We start from the raw sequence: 26,620 nt of genomic DNA, 5'->3' as shown, positions 1-26,620 counted from the left end.
TGACTGGAAATAGGAAAAAATCTTTTAGAAGGTATTTTAATTTTACTAATACAACTCAATATGCAAAATATAGTTTACCAACATTCTTTCATCATCCTTTCATTTGATCCTTGGAAACACCTTAAAAGACAGGCAGGGTGGCTCCCACCATTCTCCTTTGAGGCCTAGTGAACATTAAGTGGATTATCAGCTATTAAACGGCAGAGCCAGGATGAGAATCCCAGACTTCTGGATCTAGATTCTGAGCTCTTCCTTCCACACAGCACAGCTTCCCTAATTTAGATGTGCTTTTCTTTCTTTCTTTTTTGTGAAAGAAAAAGGCTCTTCTTCTCTATGCGTGGGCACATTGACACCAGAAGGACAATTGGCCTGTGTGTATCTGGTCACCTTGTAGAGTCACAAAAACAAAACCAAGACAAAACAAAACTAAAGGAAACCAAAAAACAGGACTGGCGTATGTCAACGACTTGTGGCATAGGTAATCAGTGTTCTAGAATGTCAGGAAGGAGAGAGGAAGACAATTTTCTGTGACAACTGTTCTTAAAAACTTTCTTTAACTCATCATTCAATCTGGAGTCACATGCTTTTTTAAACATTAAGTCAGTGGATATCTCTAGAGCTTTATTGATTCTTACAGTATTTTGAACTATGACACCTTTGTTAAGGCTTAGCCATGGATGAATGATGAACCATAGCTATCTACACAGTTTATAACATAGTTAAAGGAATTAAATGAGGGAAATGATATATCAAGTAATTAAGAGCTAAGGGGAAGAGTGGTAATGTGACTTTATTAATAGTGACTTTTAAAGATTGAGTTTTATGGTGAGGGTTTTATTAATATTATTGATAATGTCAGTGGCAGTTTCCTATTTAATGTATAAAGAGATAAAGCATAAAATGAGCTAAATAAGCTGAATGAGAAACTTAACACTTTCATACAGTGTTCTAATTGTCATAACAATTAGACACTGTTAACTTATCTGTTAACCAGGAATAATAATAATAATACTATCTACACGTACACACACACACACACACACACACACACACAGAAAAAGAGAAAGTTGACATTTCTAGCTAGCTGTATGGATAGTCATCTATTAGTTCATATAAAATATATACTTTATAAACATGATGCTTAAATGTATCTACTTATATGTAAAAAATATTATCTAAGACTATTTTGGACCTATTCAACAATGCTAGATTGCTGAAATTCTATTCTACACCTAAAAACTCTGATGATACTTTTCTCATAGATAGTATATCATAGTCATAGATTAATAACCTGAATATCCAATCTCTTCCTCCTGGGAAGGCAGCTCTCTCTTGCTTTCTTTCTCATTCCCCGACACATGCACAGACACAGACACATATATACACACTGGTCATGACACAACTCAGTTTATATAGCATTTAAAAGTGTTCAACTATGCAAACTACTGTGGAATCACTGTGCTAGGTGCTATGAGAGAAAAGAAAAGCACAAATGAACCATGCACAATTCCAAACCTCCTTCCACTTTCCAAGCATGGCTTTGAAAGTCATTTTGAATCTTAGCTTTGACCTACGTTTGAATCTTAGCTCTGATACATACCAACTCCATTATACTGGGTACATTCCTTCCTTTTTCTGTATTTAAGTTTTCTTATCTGTTAACTGGGAATAATAATAATACCTACCTTTATGGGGTTGTTATAATTCACTGAAATGATGTGTGTGAAGCACTTTGAACGGTGACTGGCACAGAGTAAGCTATTATTGTTGTTATTACACTTAACATTATTTTATTTTTTCTTAAGTTTGTATAGCCTAAGAGAGAATATAGACGTAAGCATATATCTAAGAGAAACAATCAGCAGAATAAAAATGTTCTGCTAAAGGGATTTTTTTTTAAACAAACAAAATAGAACCTCCCCAAACTACTAAATTTAGCTTTGGGAACAAAGGAATAAACCAAGAAGAGTTGATCATTTCTCCAGGTTTCATAAATACTAACTTCTTTTGCCGTTAAATGAATAAGGATGTCTTTAAGACATCAGTTAGATGCAGCACAGAATTATATATGGAAAAGCAGTCTTGAATTTAAATTCAGCAAGTCAGCCAGCTTAGCAGAAGGAATTCCAGAACAGAACGAGGCAATGGAATGAATAGTCTTTAAAGGGTCTCCTCTATTTCTGAAATTCTAGATTCTATGGTCAAAATACTTGATGGAGTTTTCAGAGAGATAAAAATAAGACAATGAAGAAAAGTATTAATAGTAGCATTTTCAAATGGTAGTTCTCTCCCCAAACACCATTGCTTTTTTGTGATTTTTTTCAACTATCTTTTGAAAAACTGGCCTTGGAACAGAATTAATATTCACCTCATGAAGAAAGAGGAGTAATTTTGAATGAGTTGGGTCACTGAGGGAGGAAATCTATTAAACAAAGTCCTTGGGGAAGTTAATTATTTATTGATTCAGCTTGTGGTCTAAAGTTGAGGTGTGTTTTGGGGGAGAAGGGAAGCATTTTGCCATGGGATATTATAAGAAAATTAAAGGGAAAAGGATAGGAAAGGCATACATTAGAAATATGGGGGTAAATAGGGCTAACTATTGTATATTAATTATGGCAGGGTAGGGAGAATAAGATGGATATAATTAAAAAAAATTCTTATATTTGAAAATTATTTAAAATAACCTTTAAAAGTATTGACTAATATCAATGAAAATCTGTTACTTTTTTCTTAGGCAGTTAACATGTATAAGAAGCTCCTTTTACATATTTTGCTTTCTGACTAGTTCATTCTTTAAAAAATTGCAGATCATTTATTATGTACCAGCCATGACCAAGACAGACATTGCTCCAGCTCTTATGAAAGTTAAATCCTAGCAATGGAAATGTCCTGAGACAAAAGAGAAGACGAAAAAAAAAAAAAAAAAAAGCCTGGGACCTAGAGTGAAAATCCATTCCCTGAATGATAAAAACTTGCTGTACAATCTAGAAATCTAAGATTCCCTACTATAACCCTTGATATCAATTTGATCATATATAACTGATTCCAGTAATAAAACAACAGGATTTCATAAAATATAATGCCATCAAAAATAAATATAGATAAAACTCCAGAGGGAGAAATTTCAAAATATTATCCTCTTATTCTCTTGAGAAAACGATTAACATAGTATAATTTGGTTATGATGAAACATTATTTCCACCTCCCATAGTGGATTCTGTGGTTTGTCAACAATTTAAATTACTCCCCAGATTGGTCTCTGACTTCAGGATTTATAAAGAAAATATTTTCAAAAGAGGTCATTACCTAAATAATTCCTTTAATCAACAGTCAGAGGACTGAATCAACTGATGGTGCCAAACGTTCTACACTAGGGCTATGATGGGGTATCGCCTCCTTATCCCCATCATTCAAAAGCATAAAAGAATCAAATGCATTTTTAAATGCTGATTTTTGATTTATACAGTTATTTTTCATCTTCTGAAAAGTGGTTACTAGATTTAATAAAAATTCCTCTGTGTATCATTAACTAATTTTAGTTACCTCCTTTTTTATTTTTAGTGCTTGAAAGAGCCCAGTTTTAAATCTTCTGGGGATTTCACATTTTTCTATTGAAGCCTTGAGAGAAGCTAAATTGAAAAGTAGGGAAATAGTAATTAAAAGTGATTAGGACAAGAAGTTTTGGTGCTATGCAATGTGGACTCAATTCTTTCTGTCACAAGCTGAACCAAGCAGCAGTTTTTGGTTTTGATTATAGCTTCCCTTGCAATTTTAATAAACATGAACCAGTATTCAAACTTTTAATATCCTGCTGCTTAACTATTTCCAAAGAGCTATCCAACTCTTTTAAACAGCCTTTGTTTTAAAATTTTAATTTGTTTGGCTCAGTCTCACCTTAGAAGGTTGTAGCCTTATGGTAAACTCTTTTATAAGTTGATTTCCAGAATCATAAGCAATTCTATTTTTGCCCCCTCCCAACTAAGTGTTTCCTCATGTTCCAAAATTGTTGGTGCTGACAGGGTTTCTGCCTTGTTTTATCTGGTTCCCACAAGTAAGTATTAGAGACAAACAAAAATGTGCCCAGTGTTGACTGGATGCATCAAGACTGTGGTGATACTTACAACTCCTCCAGGAAGCGGAGACGGGGCAGGGGATTCGGGAGCAGCTGACTGATGTTGTTCATACTGAGGTCTCTGGAGGGGAAAGCAGACAGCGTGTGAGGAGTAGTCAATGCCACCACAAGGAAATCCAGCTGTTCACACATTTCCAAACAAGCTCATTCCTCTGGTTGACAAATGAATCGCTATTCTACGTCTTAAATATATTCCTTTTCTCCAACACTCCCCACAACATCATGGACTTTGTCAAATTAGAGACCCTAGGAGGAGCTTACTTAGAATTCAAAATGATTTAGACCATTCATGGGGATGGTTGTAATTCTTCATGTTTAAAATTATATGAGTAGGACAGCAAAAGAAACAGACATAACTCAACTCTAGACATAACTCAACTCTGTCTCTTGCTTTAAATTGTGTGACAAAGAGAAATGTGAAGACAGTGCAACTCTAGAAGTCCTGTTTCTTTGGGACTTTAAGCACCTTGTAAAAACAAATGTTTTGATTCAAAGAAACTTAAAAAAAAAAAAAAACACACAACAAAACAAGACAAAAGGCCTATTCCCTCCTTCTAACATGTTCCTTTTGCAGGTTCTCAGATTGCATTAAATACGTGAAATGAACCATAAAACGAGGGTGTAAGGTGATCCCGCTCCGTAGCACACTTCCTGCTGGGCCTGCACAGTAGTTCCTGGCACAGGAAACAACAAGCCACTTTAGGCAGAACTCAATCAATTTTTGTTTTAAGTGAAACTCCATGTAATTACATATTATTCTGATTTTTTTCCCCCTTATTTCTTTACTATCTCTCACATAACCCCACAGCATCAAGGGTATATGTCCTCTGTATCTCAGAGGCCAAAAGACTGACAGCTGGACAGATTCTTAACAAGATCAACTCAGATTTTATGTAGTCTGCTGAAGGTTCACTTAAGAAGTGACTTGTTGTACAAAACTGAAGATTCAGATCTTATGGCATTGTATTCTCGGACCAGGCCTCCGTTAACATTTGTCTTGAGAAAAGATAATGAACTTCTTTTCAACCTGAATTATTGCTTTTATTAAAGTGGACACATCCATTTCACCTAACCAGTTGATTTCATTTGTAATAACTTGGTTCCGTTATCAAATGGCTTTATATCAATGATGCTAAGAATTGAGGAATCATTCACCCTTTGCCTTTAAAAAGTCATAAGCAAAGAAGAGAAAATATTTTATTAATTGTTTGTTTGTTTCTTAATATATGGTACCACCCCCAGATTGCTGTTAATTTTATCTTTTGGTGAACAATAAATAATGAAGCCCAATGCTATGTCTAGCTGAAACTAGGCAATGCCATGAAAATAGACTAAAAAGTTTTGCATTGTCCATATTTAAAAAAATCTGGATTTTTCTGGCATTGTCTAGATAAGGAAGTCAAGTAATTAATAAATAATTTCAATGTTTTTGCAAATATGCCTGTGAAAAGGCACAGTCATTAAGTTCACTGAACAGCCATGTTTTAAACTGATCAGTGCAGTTTCTGGATTCCTCACAGTGATTATAGAATTTCTGCAAAGACTTGATATTTCTCAGGAATATTCACTTTTTAAAATTTGATATCCTACTTATTTCCTGAAAGGATCAAGGTGGTTTGGGGGCATGTCTGTTGGTAACACAGATCAAACCAGTCTCGACATCAAGACAGATAGCGTGGAAAGTACAGATTTTCTCTCATATTTTTCTGTGTGATGTGCAAATCACTTCAGAACAAACATTGATCTTGTCTATCTGCAGAAAGTTCTGAATAGAACATGGTCATTTACATATTAAGGCAATTTATAAGCACTTCACATTATTTTTAATATTCGTAACCCTATGTCAAGTACCTGGAAGTGAAGCTTATGTAAGCATTTACTCTCTGGTCCCACCTGAATATTTTTTATAGCAGAGGAAATGACACCAGAGAAAGTGCAGGCAAGCCTGAGAAGAATGTCTTGGGTGGGATTCTGGACTTCCCCATCCACTAGCTGCATAAGCTTGGGAAAATTACCTCATTGTGCAGCCTTCCTTATTTTTAAACAAGAATGTCTGTGTTAATAGCTTGAAATCCTATGATTAGCTATTTCCAATCAGAAGGGAGTGACTTAATTCTTTTCTTAAAAAGGAAAGTACCTGGCTGGGTGTGGTGGCTCATGCCTATAATCCCAGCACTTTTGGAGGCTGAGGTGGGTGAATCACCCAAGGTTAGGAGTTTGAGACCAGCCTGGCTAACATGGTGAGACCCTATCTCTACTAAAAATACAAAAATTAGCTAGGCATGGTGGTGGGCATCTGTAATCCCAGCTACTCGGGAGGCTGAGGCAAGAGAATCACTTGAACCCAGGAGGCAGAAGTTGCAGTGAGCTGAGGTTGTGCCATTGCTCTCCAGCCTAGGCAACAAGAGTGAATCTGTGTCAAAAAAAAAAAAAAAAAAAAGAATAAAAGGAAAGTACCTATCTTTTCCAACAGTAATTAATAACTTTACTGTGCTACCTGACATATCATATTGTGGTTCCTCTTAGACGATGAGCTAGTACTACAAAGCCAACCCCTTGCCACCTGTTTCCTAATACAGGTTATTTTCTCTTAAAAAGCCTCTAGCAGTTTATATAAACTTGTAGCAGAAAATAACTTTTAATAGCAACAATCTAAGATCAAATGAATGGGCCTCTAGAATAAAATTTAAAATGGACAAGGTAAAAATTAATTTGTCTGCATTTGCTTTTTCCCTTCTGTGTGCACTTTTGCATTGACATTAAAATGTAACTGTGGTTCTCCACCTCAGTGTACTCCAAACTATCCATGGTGAAATACCAAATTTTTAATTTTTCTAATTTGCTATGGACTTACACTATTATAAACGATAATAAAAACTGATTACTAAGAAGGTGAAATAAAAATACAAATATATACAAAATACACAGCTCAATATTTTATTGCGTGATTTAACAGAAATTTTTAAATGACTACAAAAAGTTTCTAAACTTTACTCCGAAATTCTTATCTGTGTGGTGGGTCCTTGACTGCTGTTTGGTTAGCGATGCTCCTCTTGCCTTTTTATCAAGAATGGCAAGGTTTAAATTACTTTTAGCTTGCTCGTCTTTGACTTAACAATGATAGAATTAGAGAATGTCTGGCTGCTAGAGAGGACTGAAACTCACCCGGGTGAGAATGCTCGTTATAGATGAGGAAAATGAGGCTCAGTGAGGTGAAGTGGTCTCTGAGTTTCAGCGCAATATTTGGGGAAAACGCCCTAGGGTTTTTTGTTTTGTTTTGCTTTCTTTTTTTGGTGTAGCACCTTTCTAATTTTTGCAAAATATCTTCATTCTGACTTTTAAATTAGTTTTAAATGATTCCTTTTATTTTTCTATAGCATTTCGTCTTTTTGACCCCTGGTACACATATAGCCTTAGTAGCAAATTAGGGGTCTTAAAATAATTTCCAAGCCTGTGCATTATTTACTCTTTATTATTTTAAAATGCCACTTTTTTTTTTAAAACCACATCTTGCCCATGATTCAGTTTCCTAAAATTAATGAAGCCACATAATGAATTTCCTAAAGTTTTTCCTCTTTTGTCAAGATGTAGAAATTAATTTTGAAGAACTGGTTACTATGTAAAAGGATTTCATAAAAAATGGATGATTGATTTCAGTTTTGACAAGATGGTCAAATAGGTTAAACCGTTCTGCCCGGTCTCTGACCCACCTCTTCTCTATGCTATGTTACTGATAATGTCTAGAAATCTAGAATAGAGATTGCAAAGTTCAATGAGAGAAGTTGCTATATATAGGAACCACCCCAGGAGCTTTAACAAATGTTGATTTCTGGACTGGCAGAGTGGCTCACACCTGTATTCCCAGCACTTTGGGAGGCTGAGGTGGGAGGTTTGCTTGAGGCCAAGAGTTTGAGACCAGCCTGGGTAACATAGGGAGACCTTGTCTGTCCAAAAAAACCCCAAAAAACAAAAAACACAGAAAAATAGCCAGGTGTGATGGTGTGTGCCTGTAGCTCCAGCTACTTAGGAGGCTGAGGTGGGAGGATCACCTGAGCCTGGGAGGTCGAGGCTGCAGTCAGCCATGAGCAGACCACTGCACTCCAGCCTGGGCGACAGAGTGAGCCCTGCCTTAAAAAAAAAAAATGTTGTGATGTCTGGGTTTTATCCTTAGGATTTTGGAGTTAATTGATCCACTGTGGGCACTAGAATTTTTAAAAGCTTTTCAGATGATTCAAATGTTTGGTCAAGACTGAAAACCACTGCTTGGAGTAACTAAATTTTTAGGCCAGTTCTCTGACCTCTACAACTCACTTGAAATTGAGAAGGCTTAAGATGATTAAAGGTACTGATTCTTATGAGTTCCTATGAGTTCCATCACAGCAGACCCTATCTTTCCCTTGACAATGTTTTTGTTACTTGCAGCTCATTTTTTGTTGTTGTTGTTTTTCATTTGACAGATGTTAGTTGAACATTAATTGTGGCCAAAATTTTATTCTAGGAACACAGCGGAGAATACATCTGAGTCATCTTTAACTTTTTCCTTTCCCACTGTCCCTTCGTCCATAAGCCCCCTGGGGTTAATTCTACTACAGAGTTCACTTCTGGATCTGGCCCCTCTTCTTTCTTCTTGGCTGCCTTTGGTTAGGCCCTTGTCCTGCTGAAAATTGTTCTTCTCTCCACATTTACTGTTTCTCTTTCTGGGTCATCTACTACACCACGGCCAGATAAGTCACCCTGGGAAGTCTGTCTCACATCAGTCTACACAGAGCCACTGCAACCCCAAAAGCAATGCAGCCCCTCCGGTGGATAAATTAAAAAAAGAACTTCGTCTCCTGAAGGGTGAAGAATTAAAGAAAATATCCTCTTCCTCCTGGGGTAACAGCTACAGAGCAAGCAGGGTGAATGGCTTGGTAAGCAGAGCTTGGCCTAGAGTTTAGACCTCATGAAGGAACCTCTGTGCAGGATACAACCTGCCCAACCCTTGCCAGACAGGACAGTGCTCTTGAGAACTTCTGACGCCTGCCTCTGGGAGGAAATGATGCCCAAACTCCTTAGGTTCTTCTGAACGTGGGTTTCCACTTTCCTCCATGCAATATGTGGTCTAGTTACGTGGAAATACTTACTGTTTCCCTTTGCATGTGTCTTTACATGTGTGGTTCTCTTCCCTGGAAGAATGCATTATCCTTTCTGTTTCTAAATTACCACTCCCCTATGTCTCTTCCAAGGCCATTCATGATCTAATTCAGCAGACCCTTGTGATTCTGACATTACCTCTTATTTTTCCATCTTTGTTGTTCTCTATTTCAACTTCCAGTCCTTTGATACTTCCTGTATCAAAGCTCATCTTAGACCCCAAACCTAGGCTGTTGATCTCCTTAAAGTGGTGATATTTGGAGATGGTGCCTTTGGGAGGCAATTAGGTAATGAAAGGGGAGCCCCCATGATAAGATTAGTGTCCTTATAAGAGACATGACAGAGCTCTGCTGTCTGCCATGTTGTTCACCATCTCACAAACATCTCAGCTCCTTAGCCCCTGTCTTTTGTTTTACTTTCCTGGCAAAACCTCAGCTCTGGAAAAACACCATGATTCATTTATCTTCTCTGTTATTATCCCTGGGTACTGAGTGCTACTAGAAAATAAAAAACCTCACAAACGTGTAGATCAGCGACTATAAATTCATGGTCTTTGTGTGTTTGTAACACCAATGCACAATTCTGCTCTTTGCTATTGCTCAACTTACTCCCATGGGAACTGCTGCCAGCTTTTACTACTTGCCTCAAATCTCTTCGTCAATGACCATCCTCATCATGCTCATGGGGCACCTTTTCTCTTACTTCATAGAAATAACTGGGATTTGGACCACCAAGGATGTTCTCCTTTGTCCCCTGCTTACCACACCCATATCTTTCCTCTTATAGGCCCTCCTCATGGGTCCCTTCCCCTTTAGCATACTACAGCACATCACTGCATGCTATGGACTGAATCTTTGTGTTCCCCCAAATTCATATGCTAAACTGTGAATCCCTAAAGTGGTGATATTTGGAGATGGTGCCTTTGGGAAGTAATTAGGTCATGAAAGGAGAGCCCCCATTGATGAGATTAGTGTCCTTATAAGAGACGTGAGAGAGCTCTGCTGTCTGCCATAATTAGGCCATGAAAGGGGAGCCCCCATGATGAGATTAGTGTCCTTATAAGAGACATGAGAGAGCTCTGCTGTCTGCCATTTAAGGGTACAATGTGTGTAAAGCAGACATGCTAACCACTACACTGTGGAACCATGATAAGAATACAATGTGAATTGGCCAACTGAAAACTGAGGGAGCAGACCCCCAGAGCACTCTGGATCTGCTGGTACCTTGATCTTGGACTTCCCAGACTCTAGAACTGTGAGATACACGTTTTGTTGTTTAAACCACCCGGTTTATGCTAATTTGTTGTAACAGCCTGGACAAATGGCTACACTGCCTCTAAGAGCATGAAGTATATAACTCTTCTGAGATAAAATGGTCTTGGGAGCAAACTCTTTGTGTTGTGCTCAGCTTTAACTATATATATATATTTCCTTGTAATTAAGTTTCCCTCTTCAGTTGATCCTATTTGTTTTCTTTCCCAGGGATTCCTCAAAGACTCTCAACCACTGAAAGGTTCCCTTCTACCCCCATGCCCAAGTGCTACTAACTGCTGCTTCTCCTTCTCTTTTTCCTCCTTCTCCCTTCTTCTTTTCCTTTTCTTCTTATTCTTCTTCTAAAGTATCTTTCCAATCATTTCTATGGATTTGTTGTGAGGGAGATGACTCAAGTAGGTACTTTGTTCATCATGTTGTAATTCAGCCATAGTTTTGGTATTTAAATCAGTGAACAAGGAAGCCCTTTCTTATAGTGTTATTATTTTAAAAAATTAAGGAAACAAAAAAAGAATCAATGCTCTTTCTTTAATCTCTGCCACAGTTGAAGACAAATATTTACTTCTTTAGCAGCACAGTACAATTCCTATTTCTTCTAAGTACAATCATTTTAAATTTGTCTTGGGAGATTCAGTAGCATTTAGGTCTCTGCCAGATACCTTTGATAACAATGGATCTAGGCTGTGGCCATTCCAGCGCTTTTTAATTGATCACTTTTCAAATGTACTTCTAGAGATAAATCCTCTTGTGAACCTCAAAAGGCAAGGTGCAGGCTTGAGTAGCAGTTTATCATAGTATGAATAGTATTATTTACAGGTAATTTAACAGTTTTTAACTCCAAAACACTGTATCCTTGAGAATATTTTTTATTGAAGTATATCATATACAGAAAAATGCCTGAATTCTGTGTCCAGCCTGATAAATTTTCCTTCCTTCCTTCCTTCCTTCCTTCCTTCCTTCCTTCCTTCCTTCCTTCCTTCCTCCCTCCCTCCCTCCCTCCCTCCCTCCCTTCTTCTTTTTTCAACCAGGGCTTCACTCTGCCACCCAGGCTGGAGTGCATTCGCATGATCATGGCTTACTGCGGCCTCAACCTCCAGGGCCCAAGTTATCCTCCTACCTCAGCTTCACAAGTAGCTGGACCCACAGGCTTGCACTACCATTCCCTTGGCTAATTAATTTTTTTTTTTTTTGTAGAGGTGAGGTGTCACTATGTTGTCCAGGCTGGTCTTGAACTCCTTGGCTCAGGCAGTTCTCCCACTTTGGCCTCCCAAAGTGCTGGGATTACAAGCATGCTGCCATGCCTGGCCCCTGATGAATTTTCACAATATGAACACATCTCATAAGCTAGCACAAATCAAGAAATAGAATATTGACATCACCTCAGGAGCCCCCTCACATTCTCTTCTATTCACTGCTCCCTACAAAAAGTAACCATTCTCCTGACATCTAACACTTTATGTTAGTTTTGCTTGTTTTTGATCTTTATATAAACGAAATCATTTATAGGCATTTTTGTGTTTAGCTTCTTCACTCATTATATTTGTTAGATTTATCCATATGTTGCACATAGCAACATTTTAGTCTATCTTAATGCAATATAGTGTTTCATTTTATAATTACACCACAATTTAAGTACCCACTCAACTGCTAATGGACATTTGAATTGTTTTCAGTTTGTGACTATTATGAACAGTACTGCTATAAACATTCTTAAACAGATTTATTGAACCTATATGCATACATTTTTGTTGGGTGTATATCTAGGAGTGGAATTGCTGCGTATTGGTATATGCATATGTCTGCTTTAATAGATACTGCCAAACAGTTTTTTAAACTGGTTATATCAATTTGTACACTTCCATAAGTAGTCTATAAGAATATCAATTATTTCATATCCAATAGTTTCCATCTGTTGTCACCAAAATTGGTATCATTTCTCGTTTTTATTGAGATGGAGTCTCATTCTGTCACCCAGGCTGGAGTGCAGTGGCACAATCTCGGCTCACTGCAACCTCCACTTCCCAGGTCCAAGTGATTCTCCTGCCTCAGCCTCCCAAGTAGCTGGGCTACATGCATGTGCCACCACGCCCAGCTAATTTTTTGTATTTTTAATAGAGATGGGGGAGTTTCACCATGTTAGCCAGGATGGTCTTGATCTCCTGACCTTGTGATCCACCTGCCTCAGCCTCCCAAAGTGCTGGGATTATAGGCATGAGCCACTGTGTCTGGCCTTTCTCTCTTTTTTATTTTAGTCATTTTGGCAGGTGTACAGTGATATCACATTATGGTTATAATTTGCATTTTCCTTATATCTCATGTTGCTGAGCATCTTTTCATATGACTTTGACTATCACGATACCCTTTTTTGCAAAGTGCCAGCAGAACATTTTATCTTATTTGATGAACTTAGAATTAGAAGTAAAACATACTTGCCATGACAAGTGAAACTATACACTGATATGTAAGGAAAAGGCTAATAATCTCTCTTTTTCTAATATTCTTTTGGGGTTTCAAAGGTATTCTTTTGAAAGAGTTAATAGCGTAATAGTTAACAGTATGTAGATATTTTGCCTTAGTTTGAGTTCTGGCCTTGATATTTCTGGGCTGAGTAACCTTGATCAAGTTATTTAACATCTTTTACCTCAGTTCCCTCATCTGCATCATCTGTGAAATAGAGATAATAGTTTCCACTTCATACAATTATTGTGAGAAATGTTAAAGTAAGATAAAAATAGAGACCAGGCCTGAAAAATTTCTGAGCAAACAAAACCAGCTAGGCCTTAAAAGTAGCCTTAATCTAGCTTAAATTGCAAATATAGGTGGAACCTGACTGGGGTCACACTGCAGATATAAGCTAAACTTAATTTGGATCATTTCTGGTAAATGCTTATGTTAAACAGAAATTAAACTTAACTCTAGTCAATCATAGGCACCCAACTAAAATATAATTATGTGACTAGGAGCTTCCCAACAAAGCATCCCCACAAAGATAATTATGTAACTGCAAGTCAGTCAGATTTCTTTGTTTTACTTCTGCATCTCCCCATAAATGCTTGCCTCTGATGTTCTGCATTGGAATGCTAAACCTCTGTTGGTCTGGTGTTCCCCAACTCATGAATTACTTCTTACTCAAATACACTCTAACATTTTACTGTGCTTTAGATTTTCTTTAACAACTTGGTGTCAGAAGTGGGATTCGAAGGACACCCCTGGCCCCTCACCCTTGGGCCATGCTACTGGCTATATCAAGAAACCACAAAAGGTACCTGTTGAGTCCATGGAGCTCACTGCTTTCTCACTGCTTCTGGAGGTCCTGGTTAAGTCCCTCTTAGATTTTAAGCTCCACATTTGTGCAGCGAGCTCTCTAAGTTTGTCTGAATCATTTTATTTCCTATTGGACCCAGAGATCAAATTGAGTGCTTGACAGAAACTGGACGAGGTCCAGTCTAGTGCACTAGTTTCCAGAATAGATCTGGAATCCAGATTGGGACCTGAAGTTTAAACGGGGTATTCAATAGGAACTAGACTCAGTTTCTAGTTGGAAGCCTCAGGTAGGTAGAATTTTAAAAGGACAGAATATTATGGGGTTGTCAATATCTGAGGAGTCTGGGACTCCTTTGCTGGGAACACCAACACATTTTATGTTTAGAAATTATAGACACCCAAACTTGTGGCATTCTAGAAAAATGGGTGTGCCTACAAGGAATAATTTGAAGTTGCAGTGGCCACAATGGGGACTTTTTAATCTAGATAAAGTTATTCATATATGGGGCATATTGGAAAAGAATGGATTCTGAGTAGCTCAGAAACAATGGGATGCCGTTTTTGATTGGTATACAGAGGCTTATAAAGAACTGGCTGATTCAAAATTGCCTCTCTAAAAGACTCTTGGTTCATGCCTGTAATCCCAATACTTTGGGAGGCCACAGTGGGAGGATTGCTTGAGCTAGGTGTTTAAGACCAGCCTGGGCAACATAGTGAGGCCATGTCTCTACCAAAACAAACAAACAAACAAACAAACAAAAAAATCAAAAAATTAGCTGGGCATGGTGGCCCATGCCTGTGGTCCCAGCCACTCAATAGGCTGAGATGGGAAGATCACTTGAGCCTAGAAGATCAAGGCTTGAATGAGCCATGATGGCACCACTGCACTCCAGCTTAGGTGACAGGGCATGACTCTGTCTCAAAGAAAAAAAAATAAAACTTATTTACTAAAATCAAATAAGACAACTGAAAAGTGCAAGCAATACATTGAGGGCAAAAGTAAGGAAATTATGTGGTAACTGATGTGATTTTGTTTCCTGCCTTTATTCTCCTTTACCTAATTATTCTAAATCCACAAGCCCATTTGTTAAACCATCTCTTTGTCCTAAACCTACTAATGCTTTTACTCAATTACTTACGTTTTTATCTGGAGAATAAAGACAGAAAGGAAGTTAAGTGAATGCCTCACACAGTTAGCCCCTCAGAATAGCCAGGTTTGGCTCCTATAAATACTTTTACTCCTGGGTCAAAAGCTGAATTTAGAGCCACAGCAGAATATTTTCCAAATTGCAAGGAAAATCCACAAAAATTTTCTGAGGAATTGGGAATCCTCATAAGAGCCTATGACCCTGAGTTTCCTGATTTGTATCAGTTTATACACATAATATTAAGACCCAGAAATGTACATAATGGATAAACAGGATGGGATAAGCCTGAGGAAAGGACTGCTGACTCCTCAATAGCTACCTGTAGGTATGGTAAAAAAAGATGCTGGAAAAATAGCTGAAACACTGCTGGAAATGATTCCTGTTGTCTTCCCACAAAAGATTGGTCCATTATTCAATCATGTATGTAAACAAAAAGAGATAAATTAGTTTCTGATTACAAGGCTAGTTTGGAAATCTTATTCGTTTGACATTCTGGTCTTAAAATATAGCAAGGAAAGTTTCCTGCTGAAACTGAAATCGCTCTTACAGCCTTATTCATCCATGGGCTCTCACCAAAGCTTGGCGACCTGATTAAAAAATTAAAGATTGAATGGGAAGTTACTGATGCAGCTGAATTAGTCATTATGGTTGAACATTTTGAGAGAACTTTAGAACAAGAAAAAGGTGAAATGCTGAAAGAAAAAATATCAAAGGCTTCTATGTTTACAGCTGCAACAACTACAGGGACAAAATCCAAAAGGCCCTCTTCATGCATATTATAACTCAAAATCAAGAGGTCCTGAACAAAGATACCCTGTACCTTAAGATGTCTGCCATCGCTGGAGAAAAGATTGTCCACTCTAGTATCAGTCTCTAACGTTCTCTGTTAAACAAAATTTCCAGTGGTTTGACTCACAAGACAATAATTAACATGAATGAGGTTCTGAGGGATTATCTGGTAAGTCACTTTCTATAATACCTTTATGTTTATAAGGAAACTCAGGTCAAGATCAATGGAAAGTCATGTATATACAGTTTTGGTGGATACTGGAACCATTTTATCCACTTTAAACCCCACCCTAATAAACCAACAAACCTCTCAGAGTAAAAAAATATTTCTATACCGGGAGTTTCAAATCAAGTTCAGAGAATTCCCATGTGTAAACCAGTTGAAATGCTGAACTAGTTTCTGAAAAGCATGCCTTCTTACTATGTGACACTGCTCCAGTAAAGATACTGAGATGAGATTTGCTTTCTAACCTGAGAAGACACGTAAAGCTCTCCTTAGAAGGAGAAATGATCCTAGAAGTCTCTGATCCTCCTGAACCTGAACTACTTTGTTCTTACAAGTGGGAGTTGACAATGTTGAAAGCCAAACTTCTACCAACTCCAGTCTTTCTGGAGTACTGCAATATCTATAGGCTTCCTACTCAACTGACAGAAAAAATTGAAAGCTCCGAACCTATAAATATCCAAATAGACCATTCTAAGCCATTGCCTAAATTTCCCCATTTACCCCTGAAGTTAGAGGCAATCCAAAGACTTACACTAATTGTAGAGGAGTTAATAAAACAAATATTTGTAACTACTTGTACTAGTCCCTGTAATACTCCAGTTCTGCTAGCTAAAAGACCTAATGGACGAGGTATGAGATTTGTTCAAGACTTATGTGCAATAAATAAAATTATAATTTCAAAATTTCCCGTGATTCCAAATCCTAACACTTCGTTATCTAGTGTGCCTACAGCTTCCAAATGATTCACAGTGATAGATTGCTGCTCTGTCTTCTTTAGTGTTGCACTTGATAAGGAGATCCAATACTTGTTTGCTGCAAAAACCAGCAATATACCTGGACTGTAACGCCACAGGGGTCCAGCGATGCCTCATGCTATTTTTTTTCAGACATTATGCCAAGACCTGCCAATCTCATGTTTTCCTAGAAATTTTACTACTATATAATATGTAGATAATTTATAGTTATGTTCTTCTACTAAAGAAAACTCTGTAATAGATTCAACTTCTTTCTTACAGCCATTTCTTTAGAAGGAACATAAGGCCGCCATGGAAAACTTTATTCTCTAAAGAAAAGGCCTATTACTTAAGACATGATTTGACTGCAAAGAGAATTTCCCTCTTACCTGAAAAAAAATGAAGTCAATCCAAGGTTTCCTTGACCCATGACTAAGAGATAATTGAAAGGATTCCTTGGACTTGAGGGATACTGTAAAACTTGGGTCCTCAATCTTTTTCTGTTGGCATCCCCCTTATATAAACTTACAAAAAAACTGTCTTAAAGTCTGTATTAGTTAATTTTCACACTGCTATGAAGAAATACCCAAGACTCAGTAATTTATAAAGAAAAAGAGGTTTAATGGACTCACAGTTTCATATAGCTGGGGAGGCCTCACAATCATAGCAGAAGGTGAAGGAGGAGCAATGGCACATTTTATGTGGTGGCAGCCAAGAGAGCGTGTGCAGGGGAACTGGCATTTATAAAACCATCAGATCTCTTATTCACTATCAGGAGAACAGTAGAACAGCATCGGAAAAACCTGCCCCCATGATTCAATTACCTCCCACCAGCTCCCTCTCATGACATGTGGGGAGCTACAATTCAAGATGAGATTTGGATGGGGACACAGCCAAACCATATCAAAGTCTTTGCTACAGGAAGGTAATCATGAACCTTTATTTATTTCCATCAAATAAAACTGGCCTTACAATAGCCTTTAGCTTTAAGTCTCCTGAATTATACAAAATGTTTTACATTGTTTGTTTACAAACATGATAATCAGGTCTCGGGAGTCCTGGCTCAGGAACAGGGGGAAAGAAAGTGACAGATTTCTTATTAGAGTCTCTGGTTAGATCTATTGGCCAGAGCATAATCAACTTGTCTGAAAATAGTGGCAGCAGCAGCTAAATTAGAAGAAACCTCATCTGACCTAGTATTAGGAAATGAAACTTTACCTACGAGTTCCACATACAATTAAAAGTTTATTGCATTCCAGTCAGATCCAGGTGGACTAACATCTTATGAAATCTTTCTCCTGTAACCTCCAAATCTCCATCTTGAATGCTGTAATCTCTGTTTAGCCTTGTTACTTTGTTACCTCTGCCTAATGATGAAGAAAACCGTCAATGTGTTAGTGTGGTATCACAACTATTGACCCCTAACATTGACTTATGGGACATTCTATTAGATAATCCTGAATTGATACTTTGTGTTAATGGGCCTTAATGCCAAAAACTATAGCAAGGAGATACCAAACAGAATATGCTGTTAACCACTCAATATGAACTAACAGAAAAGGGAACTCTTTCACAGTTTAAGTTAGCACAATCTGCAACATTATATACACTTACTAGGGCCTGTCATGTAGCCAAAAACAAGTAAGTTACTATTTGATTTTTATGGGTTTTTTTTTTTTTTTTTTTGAGTCACTCTGTTGCCCAGGCTAGAGTACAGTTGTGTAATTATGGCTCACCAAAGCCTCAGTTTCCATGGCTCAACTGATGCTCCGACTTCAGCCTAAGTAGCTGGGACTAGAGGCATGTGCCACCATAATCAGGCATGTGCCACCATGCCTGTAGTCCCAGCTACTTGGGAGGCTGAGGTGAGAGGATGATGACCTTTCTATGACCTGGCTAATTTTCTTCTTCTTCTTCTTTCTTCTTTCTTTTCTTCTTTCTTCTTTCCTCCTCCTCCTCCTCCTCCTCCTCCTCCTCCTTCCTCCTTCCTCCTTCCTCCTTCCTCCTTCCTCCTTCCTCCTTCCTCCTTCCTTCTTTCTTTCTTCTTTCTTCTTTCTTCTTTCTTCTTCTTCTTCTTCTTCTTCTTTTCTTCTTTCTTCGTAGAAATGGGGTCTCGCTATGTTGCCCAGGCTGGTCTCAAAGTCTTGAGCTCAAGTGATCCTCCCACCTCAGTTTCCCAAAGTGCTGGGATTGCAGATGTGAGCCACCGTGCCTGGCCTAAGTTAACATTTATATAAACAATAAATACACTTTTGGAGTGGTCCATGATTTTGGAGTATTATTGAAACAAAGAGCATTTCTCATTTCTAGTGGAAACCCCATCAAAAAGGGTCACAGGTAGATTAATTTCTTTCAGCTATTCTATTGCCCTCAACAAGTTGCTATTATTAAAACTGCAGCTCATATTCATAAAACTAAACCTAAATGTTAATGGAAGGGATTAGCAGACTTTCATGCCAAGTTGACTAGCACTGAAATTGTTAAAATATGCAATCGGTATGAACTTCATAATGTCAATTCCAATCAAAATTACTTATGATCATTTGTTCAATAAACAATGCTGTGCACCTGAATTGGAACAACAAAAATGTTGTCTAAAAGGATGCAAATTTAATGCTAAATAAGGACTCACCAAGAGCCTAGATAGCTGGCAAGTCCTTCCTGAGGCCCTGAAAATACCACTCTTAAAAGTCCTGTACTCCATTACTCATCTTGGTATAGATAAAATGGTTCAAATTGTTAAAAAGTACTGGTGGGATGATTGTTCTAAAACAACAAAAATCATTTATAACCATTGTTTGGCTTGTCAAACCCATTATCCCAGAAAGACTCGTAATGATTCAAGGGGTATAGTTCCATCACCTGCTGGACCATTTAAACATCTACAGATGGATTTCATTCAATTGCCACCCTTAGTGGGATAACAATATATTCTTGTGATAGTGTGTCTGTTTTTAGAATGGAATAAGGCTTTCCCTTGTAGAAAAACCGATGCCACAACAGTAACAAAAAATTTATTTAAAAATGTGTTTCCTCTGTGGGCATCCCTGGACAGATTTTCAGAGATAGGGGAGCTCACTTCATACTGGACAGGTTATCAAACAATTAAATAAGATTTTACAAATCCAATGGCACTACCATTGCACTTATCATCCTCAGTCCTTTCAAAATGTTACAAGGATGAATGGCATCTTGAAATTAAAATTAGCTAAATTAATAAAGTTTATTGGATTAACTTGGCCAAAAGTTTTACCACTGGCCTTAATGGCAATTAGATCAACTCCAATGGGAAATTACAAATTGACCCCTTATAAAATAATAGCTAGGAGACCTGTGTCTTTGAAAATAGAGCCTCATGTATCTCCTGGACTTATTTGCTAATATAACTCAACATTGCAAAACACTGATGTGTTATGTCAAAGTATGTTTTCACCAGGTGAAGAAAGCTTTCCATGACCCATCTGCTGATGATAAAACCTTCTATGACCTAGAACCTGGAAACTGGGTCTTTTGAAAATGACTCCAGAGAAAAACTGCCCTTGAGCCTCATTGAAAGGGACCATACTATTTCTTCTTACTACTCACACTGCAACAAAACTTCAGAGCCTTGAAACTTATGTCTCAACTAAAAGAAAGCTCCCTTAGATTTTTGGGCTTGTCGACCTATAGGTGACTTAAGTAAGTGGTGTAACACAGTAGGCAGCTTTCCCAAGATCACAAAACAAGACTTCATTTGACTCTTTTCCATTGACTAAAGACTTGTTTTTGTTTTACATTTAACACAAAATGTTTAAACTTTTACTTAGTTGGGAACTTTCACTCCTCAAACTGAACATCCTCTAAAGTCTACTGTTTAAACTATAGCTCACTAACCAAAGCAATTGCTGACTATATAGTCATCTGGATAAATAGGAAAAACCACAGCTAATATTAAAAATTGTTCCCACACATACCTGAGTGAGCAATTCAGGAAACAGGCTTTCTAAAAAAGCTTGGTACCCTCCTCTTGGCAGGTCAGCTGATATTTATAACAGACTAATTTGGCATTAGAAACTATTAAAGAAAAAGCAATGGCATATAACTCCTGTTGATTTTATTACTGGTAATTTATCATTATGCATAGAAAACCTTCAGGGAATTGGGTTCAATCTAGTGAGTATTCTAGACTTCCTCTGTAATCAAGCTCTTTGGTTTGACATAGATTATGAAGACTGGACTCCTATGTATAATAACACAGATACAACATCAAAACATGACCATAATATCCTTGACCATATCATTAGAAAATTCAGCCAGGTGTAGTGACTAACATTTATAATCCCTTAGAGGCTGAGGTGGGAGGATCGCTTGAGGCCAAGAGTTAGAGATGAACCTGGGCAACATAGTGAGGCCTCGTACAGAAATAACTTTAAAATGAGCTGAGTGTGGTGGCATGGGCTTATACCTCCAGCTACTTGGGAGGCTGAGGTGGGAGGATTACTTGAACCCAGAAGTTTGAGGCTGCAGTGAGCTATGATCATGCCACAGCACTCCAGCTTAAGTGACAGAGCGAGACCCTGTCTCTAAAAACAAAACAAAAAGCAAAAATCACTAAGATCAGTGTTCAGTCAAAATACTGAAGACAAATGAAATTCCTCTATGGTTTTACTGTATGAAATTAATCGTTTTGTTTATTGAATGGAGCCATATTTGAGACATGTTTGAAAAGAAAGTCATCCTTGTTTAGTGATGGTATGCATGGGTTACTTTATCAAATTTATAACATTATATTTCTTTCTACTTGAATTTAAATCATAACCATTCAACCTGGTAATGTACAAATGTAGATATGACAAAAAATAACCATGACATTTATATTACTCCCAACTGGAAATTGGGTCTTTTGAAAATGACTTCGGATCCACTTTGACTTTTTCTCTCAAGAACGCTGGGTTGTTCATCTTGTGTGACAACAAAATATGTAAAGTTTTTCCACCTTGTGTAGATATAAGTCAATCAGATTTCTTATTTGTTTTTGAGACAGGGTCTTGCTCTGTTGCCCAGGCTGGAGTGCAGTGGCACGATCATGGTCCACAGCTGCATCACCCTCCTGGGCTTGAGCAGTCCTTCTGCCTCAGCCTCTCCAGTAGCTGGGAGTATGAGTGAGTGCCACCATGCCTGGCTAATTTTTATTTTATTTTATTTTTGCAGAGATTAGGTCTTGATACATTGCCCAGTCTAATCTCGAACTTGTAACCTCAAGCGATCCTCCTGCCTCAGCCTCCCAAAGTCCTGGGATTACAGGTGTGAGCCACTATACCCAGCCCCAGATTTCTTTATTTCCTCATTTTTAAATTAAATACTTGCTTCTGATGTTCTGACATTTGAACACTAGATTTCTGTTGGTCTGGTATTCCTCAATTCATAAATTACTTCTTACTCAAATAAACTCTTTAAAATTTTATTGTGCTTCAGATTTTTCTTTAACAGAAATAATTGAGCTAATATATATAAAGTGCTTAAAACAGTACCTGGCACATAATAAACATTACATATTTGCTATAATTATCATTATAATAACATAGATTCTCTTTCTCTTGTTTTTACCTGAGATATGTACTCTCTGGCATAGAATTGCTTAATATTTTTACTAATTACAACTCTTGCATATATAGATGTATCAAGAGTACAGTAATGCTAGCATGTTGATGTTTATAGTTATCTTGAAAATTGTTTTTAAATTATAGAATAATTCTAAAAAATGTTTAGAGCTAGCTGGTTTAGGTTCTACTGGTCCCTTCTTAAATGATTATATTAATACTGTGTTAATTTTTTAGTGTGAGCTTTGAAAAGAGAGACTTAAACCAAAGTTCATTTGAAAATTTTTACATTATAATTCTAATCTCCATAGATAGAAATGGTTAATGTGACTGGGCATTCCTCTGCCCTATTTATATTATGTCAACAACAAAATGATAGATGTAGGTGTAGTTATTTGTGGAGAGGTCACTTTCCTAGGAACTGCGTGTACTCGGCTCATATCCCAAAATAGAGAAGGAAGCAAGCAGTCAACACAACAAAATCAAAGCAAAACATACAAAGAAAACAATAACAACAGCAAATCAACCCTTTGTGAATATCCAGAATCAGAAGGTTGTAACCTTAGGCACAAAGGTTTTTGCGCCTTTCTCAAGAGGAAAAGGCCACACTCAGAAGGGAGCCTTTAAGCACTCTTGGTGCATGTTTGTTTTGGTTTTAAATCCATAGCAGCAAATTACCAGTAGGAGATGGACTCAACTAGCGTGGCCATAATGTGGGAAAACAATTTAAAAGCTAATTAATACTACTACTAATAATGTCGACCATATAGTTGTTTGATTATTTAACATAACAGTTTTACATATCTCAAAAACTTTCAAGGGCAAGCAGTTTCTTTCCCCCAAGATAGTGTAGTTCTTTATAACATCTAAAGGACTGTACAGTTATTAAAATCATCAGAAAAGCTAAAATATCCAGGAATACCATAAAGTTCTATCTCTCCTGCCTCTGTTTTTTCTCTCTACATGTTTTTCTTGGGAAATCTTATTTAGCCACATGGAATTAATAATCACAAGAAATTATGAACAATTTCTAGCCTTGAACTTCCATCTGAGCTACAGATTCTTATTTGTTACTGAAGGATCTTTTCCAGGTGGTTAACTGACAGTTACCTAACACATCTCAAATTAAACTCATTATTTTCTTTTTTTTTTCCTCCAAACCAACTTTTCTTTTGTGTTTTCTCGTTTTGATTAATATATCCCTATTCTCCCAATTGATCAAGCCAGAGCCTCCAGTTTGCAGCATCCTATCATTCATCCCCACTCTCATCTAAATGGCCTCAGCCCTATTGATTATATCTCTGAAATGTTTCCAGAGTAGTAATAAATAATGTTAATATGCTAAGTACTTCACACACACATGTACACAAATGCACACACACATACACAAAACCTAATTAATTAACCTAAAGACAACAGTCCAGGTAAAGAAACAGAGGCATGTAGAACTTCAGTAGCTTTCCGAAGGCGAAACACGGCAGTAAGCAGCAGAGTCAGGGTCTGAATCCAGTCTGTGGGGCCAGCCCCTTTGCTGCTACACTGTACATTGAAATCCATGGTCTAATTTCCACTTTTTGTGGCCATAGTTTAAATTCAGGTTCTCATCTTTGTGTGATCATTTTCACTCTTAAGAAGTACCACACAGATGAGGAGGTAACCCAGAAACGGTCTCCTCTCCACTTCTCTGGTTTCTCATGCCTTCGTGGCACTTCTGGCTTTCCTTACCTCCTTGCCACTCCCTTTGGAGTGATTCCTTATTCAGTCCCCTTCTCTGAACAATCTACTCTGCTTCCACCTAGCCTTTGGATATCATTATCTGGATCCTTCTTGACTCCACTGGTTCATCTCTCTCCCAGCTCTGGATTTTAGAACGCCAGTTGGAATCCAGAGTTTCCCACTTTTCTGGGAGGAGAAGACATGCAATAGCAGTGAGCTCGTAATAGACTTCTCTGCCTCAGTCTTTCCCCCTTTGAAATCCATCTGGAGTTACCTTAAGTTTTTCTTTAAGGATAAAGGTGCTAATATTTTATATCATGCTTCCTTTTTTTTTTTCTTATAACAGAAGCTTATTTATTTGTCTGGACCTTTACAGTTTACAAAGCACTTTCATGTCCACAAATTTTCCCAAATTTGTCTTAGGGATGCAATAATGTCAGAACCCAATTTATACTATATTCCCAAGAAGGTGCTTTGAAATCTGGAGAAGAAATATTGTTTCTGTGTGTGATATATGAACATGGATGGGTATTTGCAGAGTCCTAACGAAGACTGTGCTATAATTCATAATACTAGTGTTCACTAGAGTAATATATTCTGCTCTTCTTTATGCATAAAAAATATCAAACAACTGGCTTTGGAAGTAGGACAGGATTTCCCACCCTTCACACTATTGGTATTTTGAGCTTGATGGTTCTTCGTTATGGAGGCTGTCCTATGAGTTGTGGGGGGTTTAGCAACCTCCATGGCTCTACCCACTAAGTGCCAGTAACAAACACCCTCTTTCCAGTTGTGACAACAAATGATTTTCTAGGCTTTTATGGGCTGAATTGTGTTCCCTCAAAATTTGTATGTTGAAGCTGTAATCCCTACTAACTCAGAATGTGACTTTTGCAGCCAATGTAACACTATGGAGCCATAGAAAGAATAAGTTCGTGTGTGTTGCAGGGACATGGATGAAACTAGGAACCACCAATTTTTTTGTAGATTGTTGTCCTTAAATTTAAATAAGATCATTAGAGTAGGCTTTAATTTTATATGTCTATTGTCCTTATATAAAGAGGAAATTTAGACATAGACAGGTGGAGGGAAGGCCATGTGGAGACACAGAGAGAAGAGCCATCTACAAGCCAAAGAGGAAACCAACCCTACTAACACCTTAATTTTGGAATTCCAGCCTCCAGAACTGTGACAAAATAAATAAATTTTAATTGTTTAAGCCACCCAATTTGTAGTACTTTGTTAGGGCAATCCCAGAAAACTAATACATTGCCAAATAAATGTCCCCTAAGGTCAAATCAGACTTGGTTGAGAGTCATTCGACTGGTACACATGAATTTCACACAAAAAATTATTAGCTTTGCCTTTTGATGAAAGAAAAAGTAAATTTCTAATGATGTTTTTCCTTCAAAAGAGGGAATCTGAGGTCCCTTCCCTCCCCACTTCCTTTTTATGCCATAAATCTTTAGCAGATAATTTCATTACTTTAGTTGGACAATGAAAAGAAAAAACATAAAAAGCAGACCGAAAGGCTAAAATGCACTGCACTTAGGAAGTGATTCTGGTGTGTCATTGAGTGTCTGTTATGTCTGATAAATAATTCTGAGCTGTGGCTGCACCTAATGGTTCCATAAAAATTACACAGAAAATACCCCCCAGGCAACATTTCAAAAACAAATCTTTCAAAAGTTTCATTAAAAGAACCAGCTCTATTTCATTTCTCTCAGGCAGAAACTACCAGTCTTGTTCCTACCTTGTGCAATAATCAATAAACTGAAATATCTTGCAGTTAACATAGTGTGACCATGGGACCTTTCTATGCCAACAGGATGAAATTTTCCTTTCCGTACCCAAATTTTATCTAATATCCTGAAGCACATGAAAAGGCTCTAAGTAGAAATCATCCTGCAATAAAGACACATGCACATGTATATTTATTGAAGCACTATTCAAAATAGCAAAGACTTGGAACCAACCCAAATGCCCATCAATGACAGACTGGTAAAGAAAATGTGGTACATATACACCATGGAATACTATGCAGCCATAAAAAGAATGAGTACATGTCCTTTGCAGGGATGTGGATGAAGCTGGAGACCATCATTCTCAGCAAACTAACACAGGAACAGAAAACCAAACACATGTTCTGACTCATGAGTGAGAATTGAACAATGAGAACACATGGACACAGGGAGGGGAACACCACACACTGGGGCCTGTTGAAGTGTGGGGGAAAACGGAAGGAGAACATGACAAATAGCTAATGTATGCAGGGCTTAAAACCTAGATGACGGATTGATAGGTGCAGTAAACCACCATGGCACGAGTATACCTATGTAGCAAACCTTCACGTTCTGCACAGGTATTCTAGAACTTAAAGCATAATAAATGAAAAACAAAAGGTTGATCTGATCTGTCATCACATCCTGTTTTGTGGGTTCAAAAAAGCCATTGCTGGTTGCCCATGATCTGAAGAATGGAGCCTGAATGTTGTTGTCTAGCTATCATATGAGGAAAGATAAAATGGGTTACAGATTTAAGAACGAGAACAGGGTCTCAAATGACAGTTTTGTCACCATACTGCTGTTAGACCTTGGTCGTTTTTATGCTTTCATGGCCTTAACTTCC

The 26,620-nt window shown here is 37.6% G+C and overlaps 1 protein-coding gene across 1 annotated transcript in view; it reads right to left on the bottom strand.

Annotated features, from left to right (window-relative positions):
* LGR5 (leucine rich repeat containing G protein-coupled receptor 5) overlaps positions 1-26,620 on the bottom strand; it is a 142,828-nt gene that overhangs the window by 74,397 nt on the left and 41,811 nt on the right. Inside the window, exon 2 of the mRNA XM_032295705.1 lies at positions 4,122-4,193. Within this exon, the coding sequence (XP_032151596.1) occupies positions 4,122-4,193 (72 nt within the window). The remainder of the gene's footprint in view (positions 1-4,121; positions 4,194-26,620) is intronic.

This window comes from Sapajus apella, unplaced genomic scaffold (genome assembly GCF_009761245.1).
Source record: "Sapajus apella isolate SASKATOON/1434 unplaced genomic scaffold, GSC_monkey_1.0 scaffold2, whole genome shotgun sequence".
Lineage (NCBI taxonomy): Eukaryota > Metazoa > Chordata > Mammalia > Primates > Cebidae > Sapajus > Sapajus apella.
This window is presented reverse-complemented; position numbering and strand designations above follow the sequence as displayed.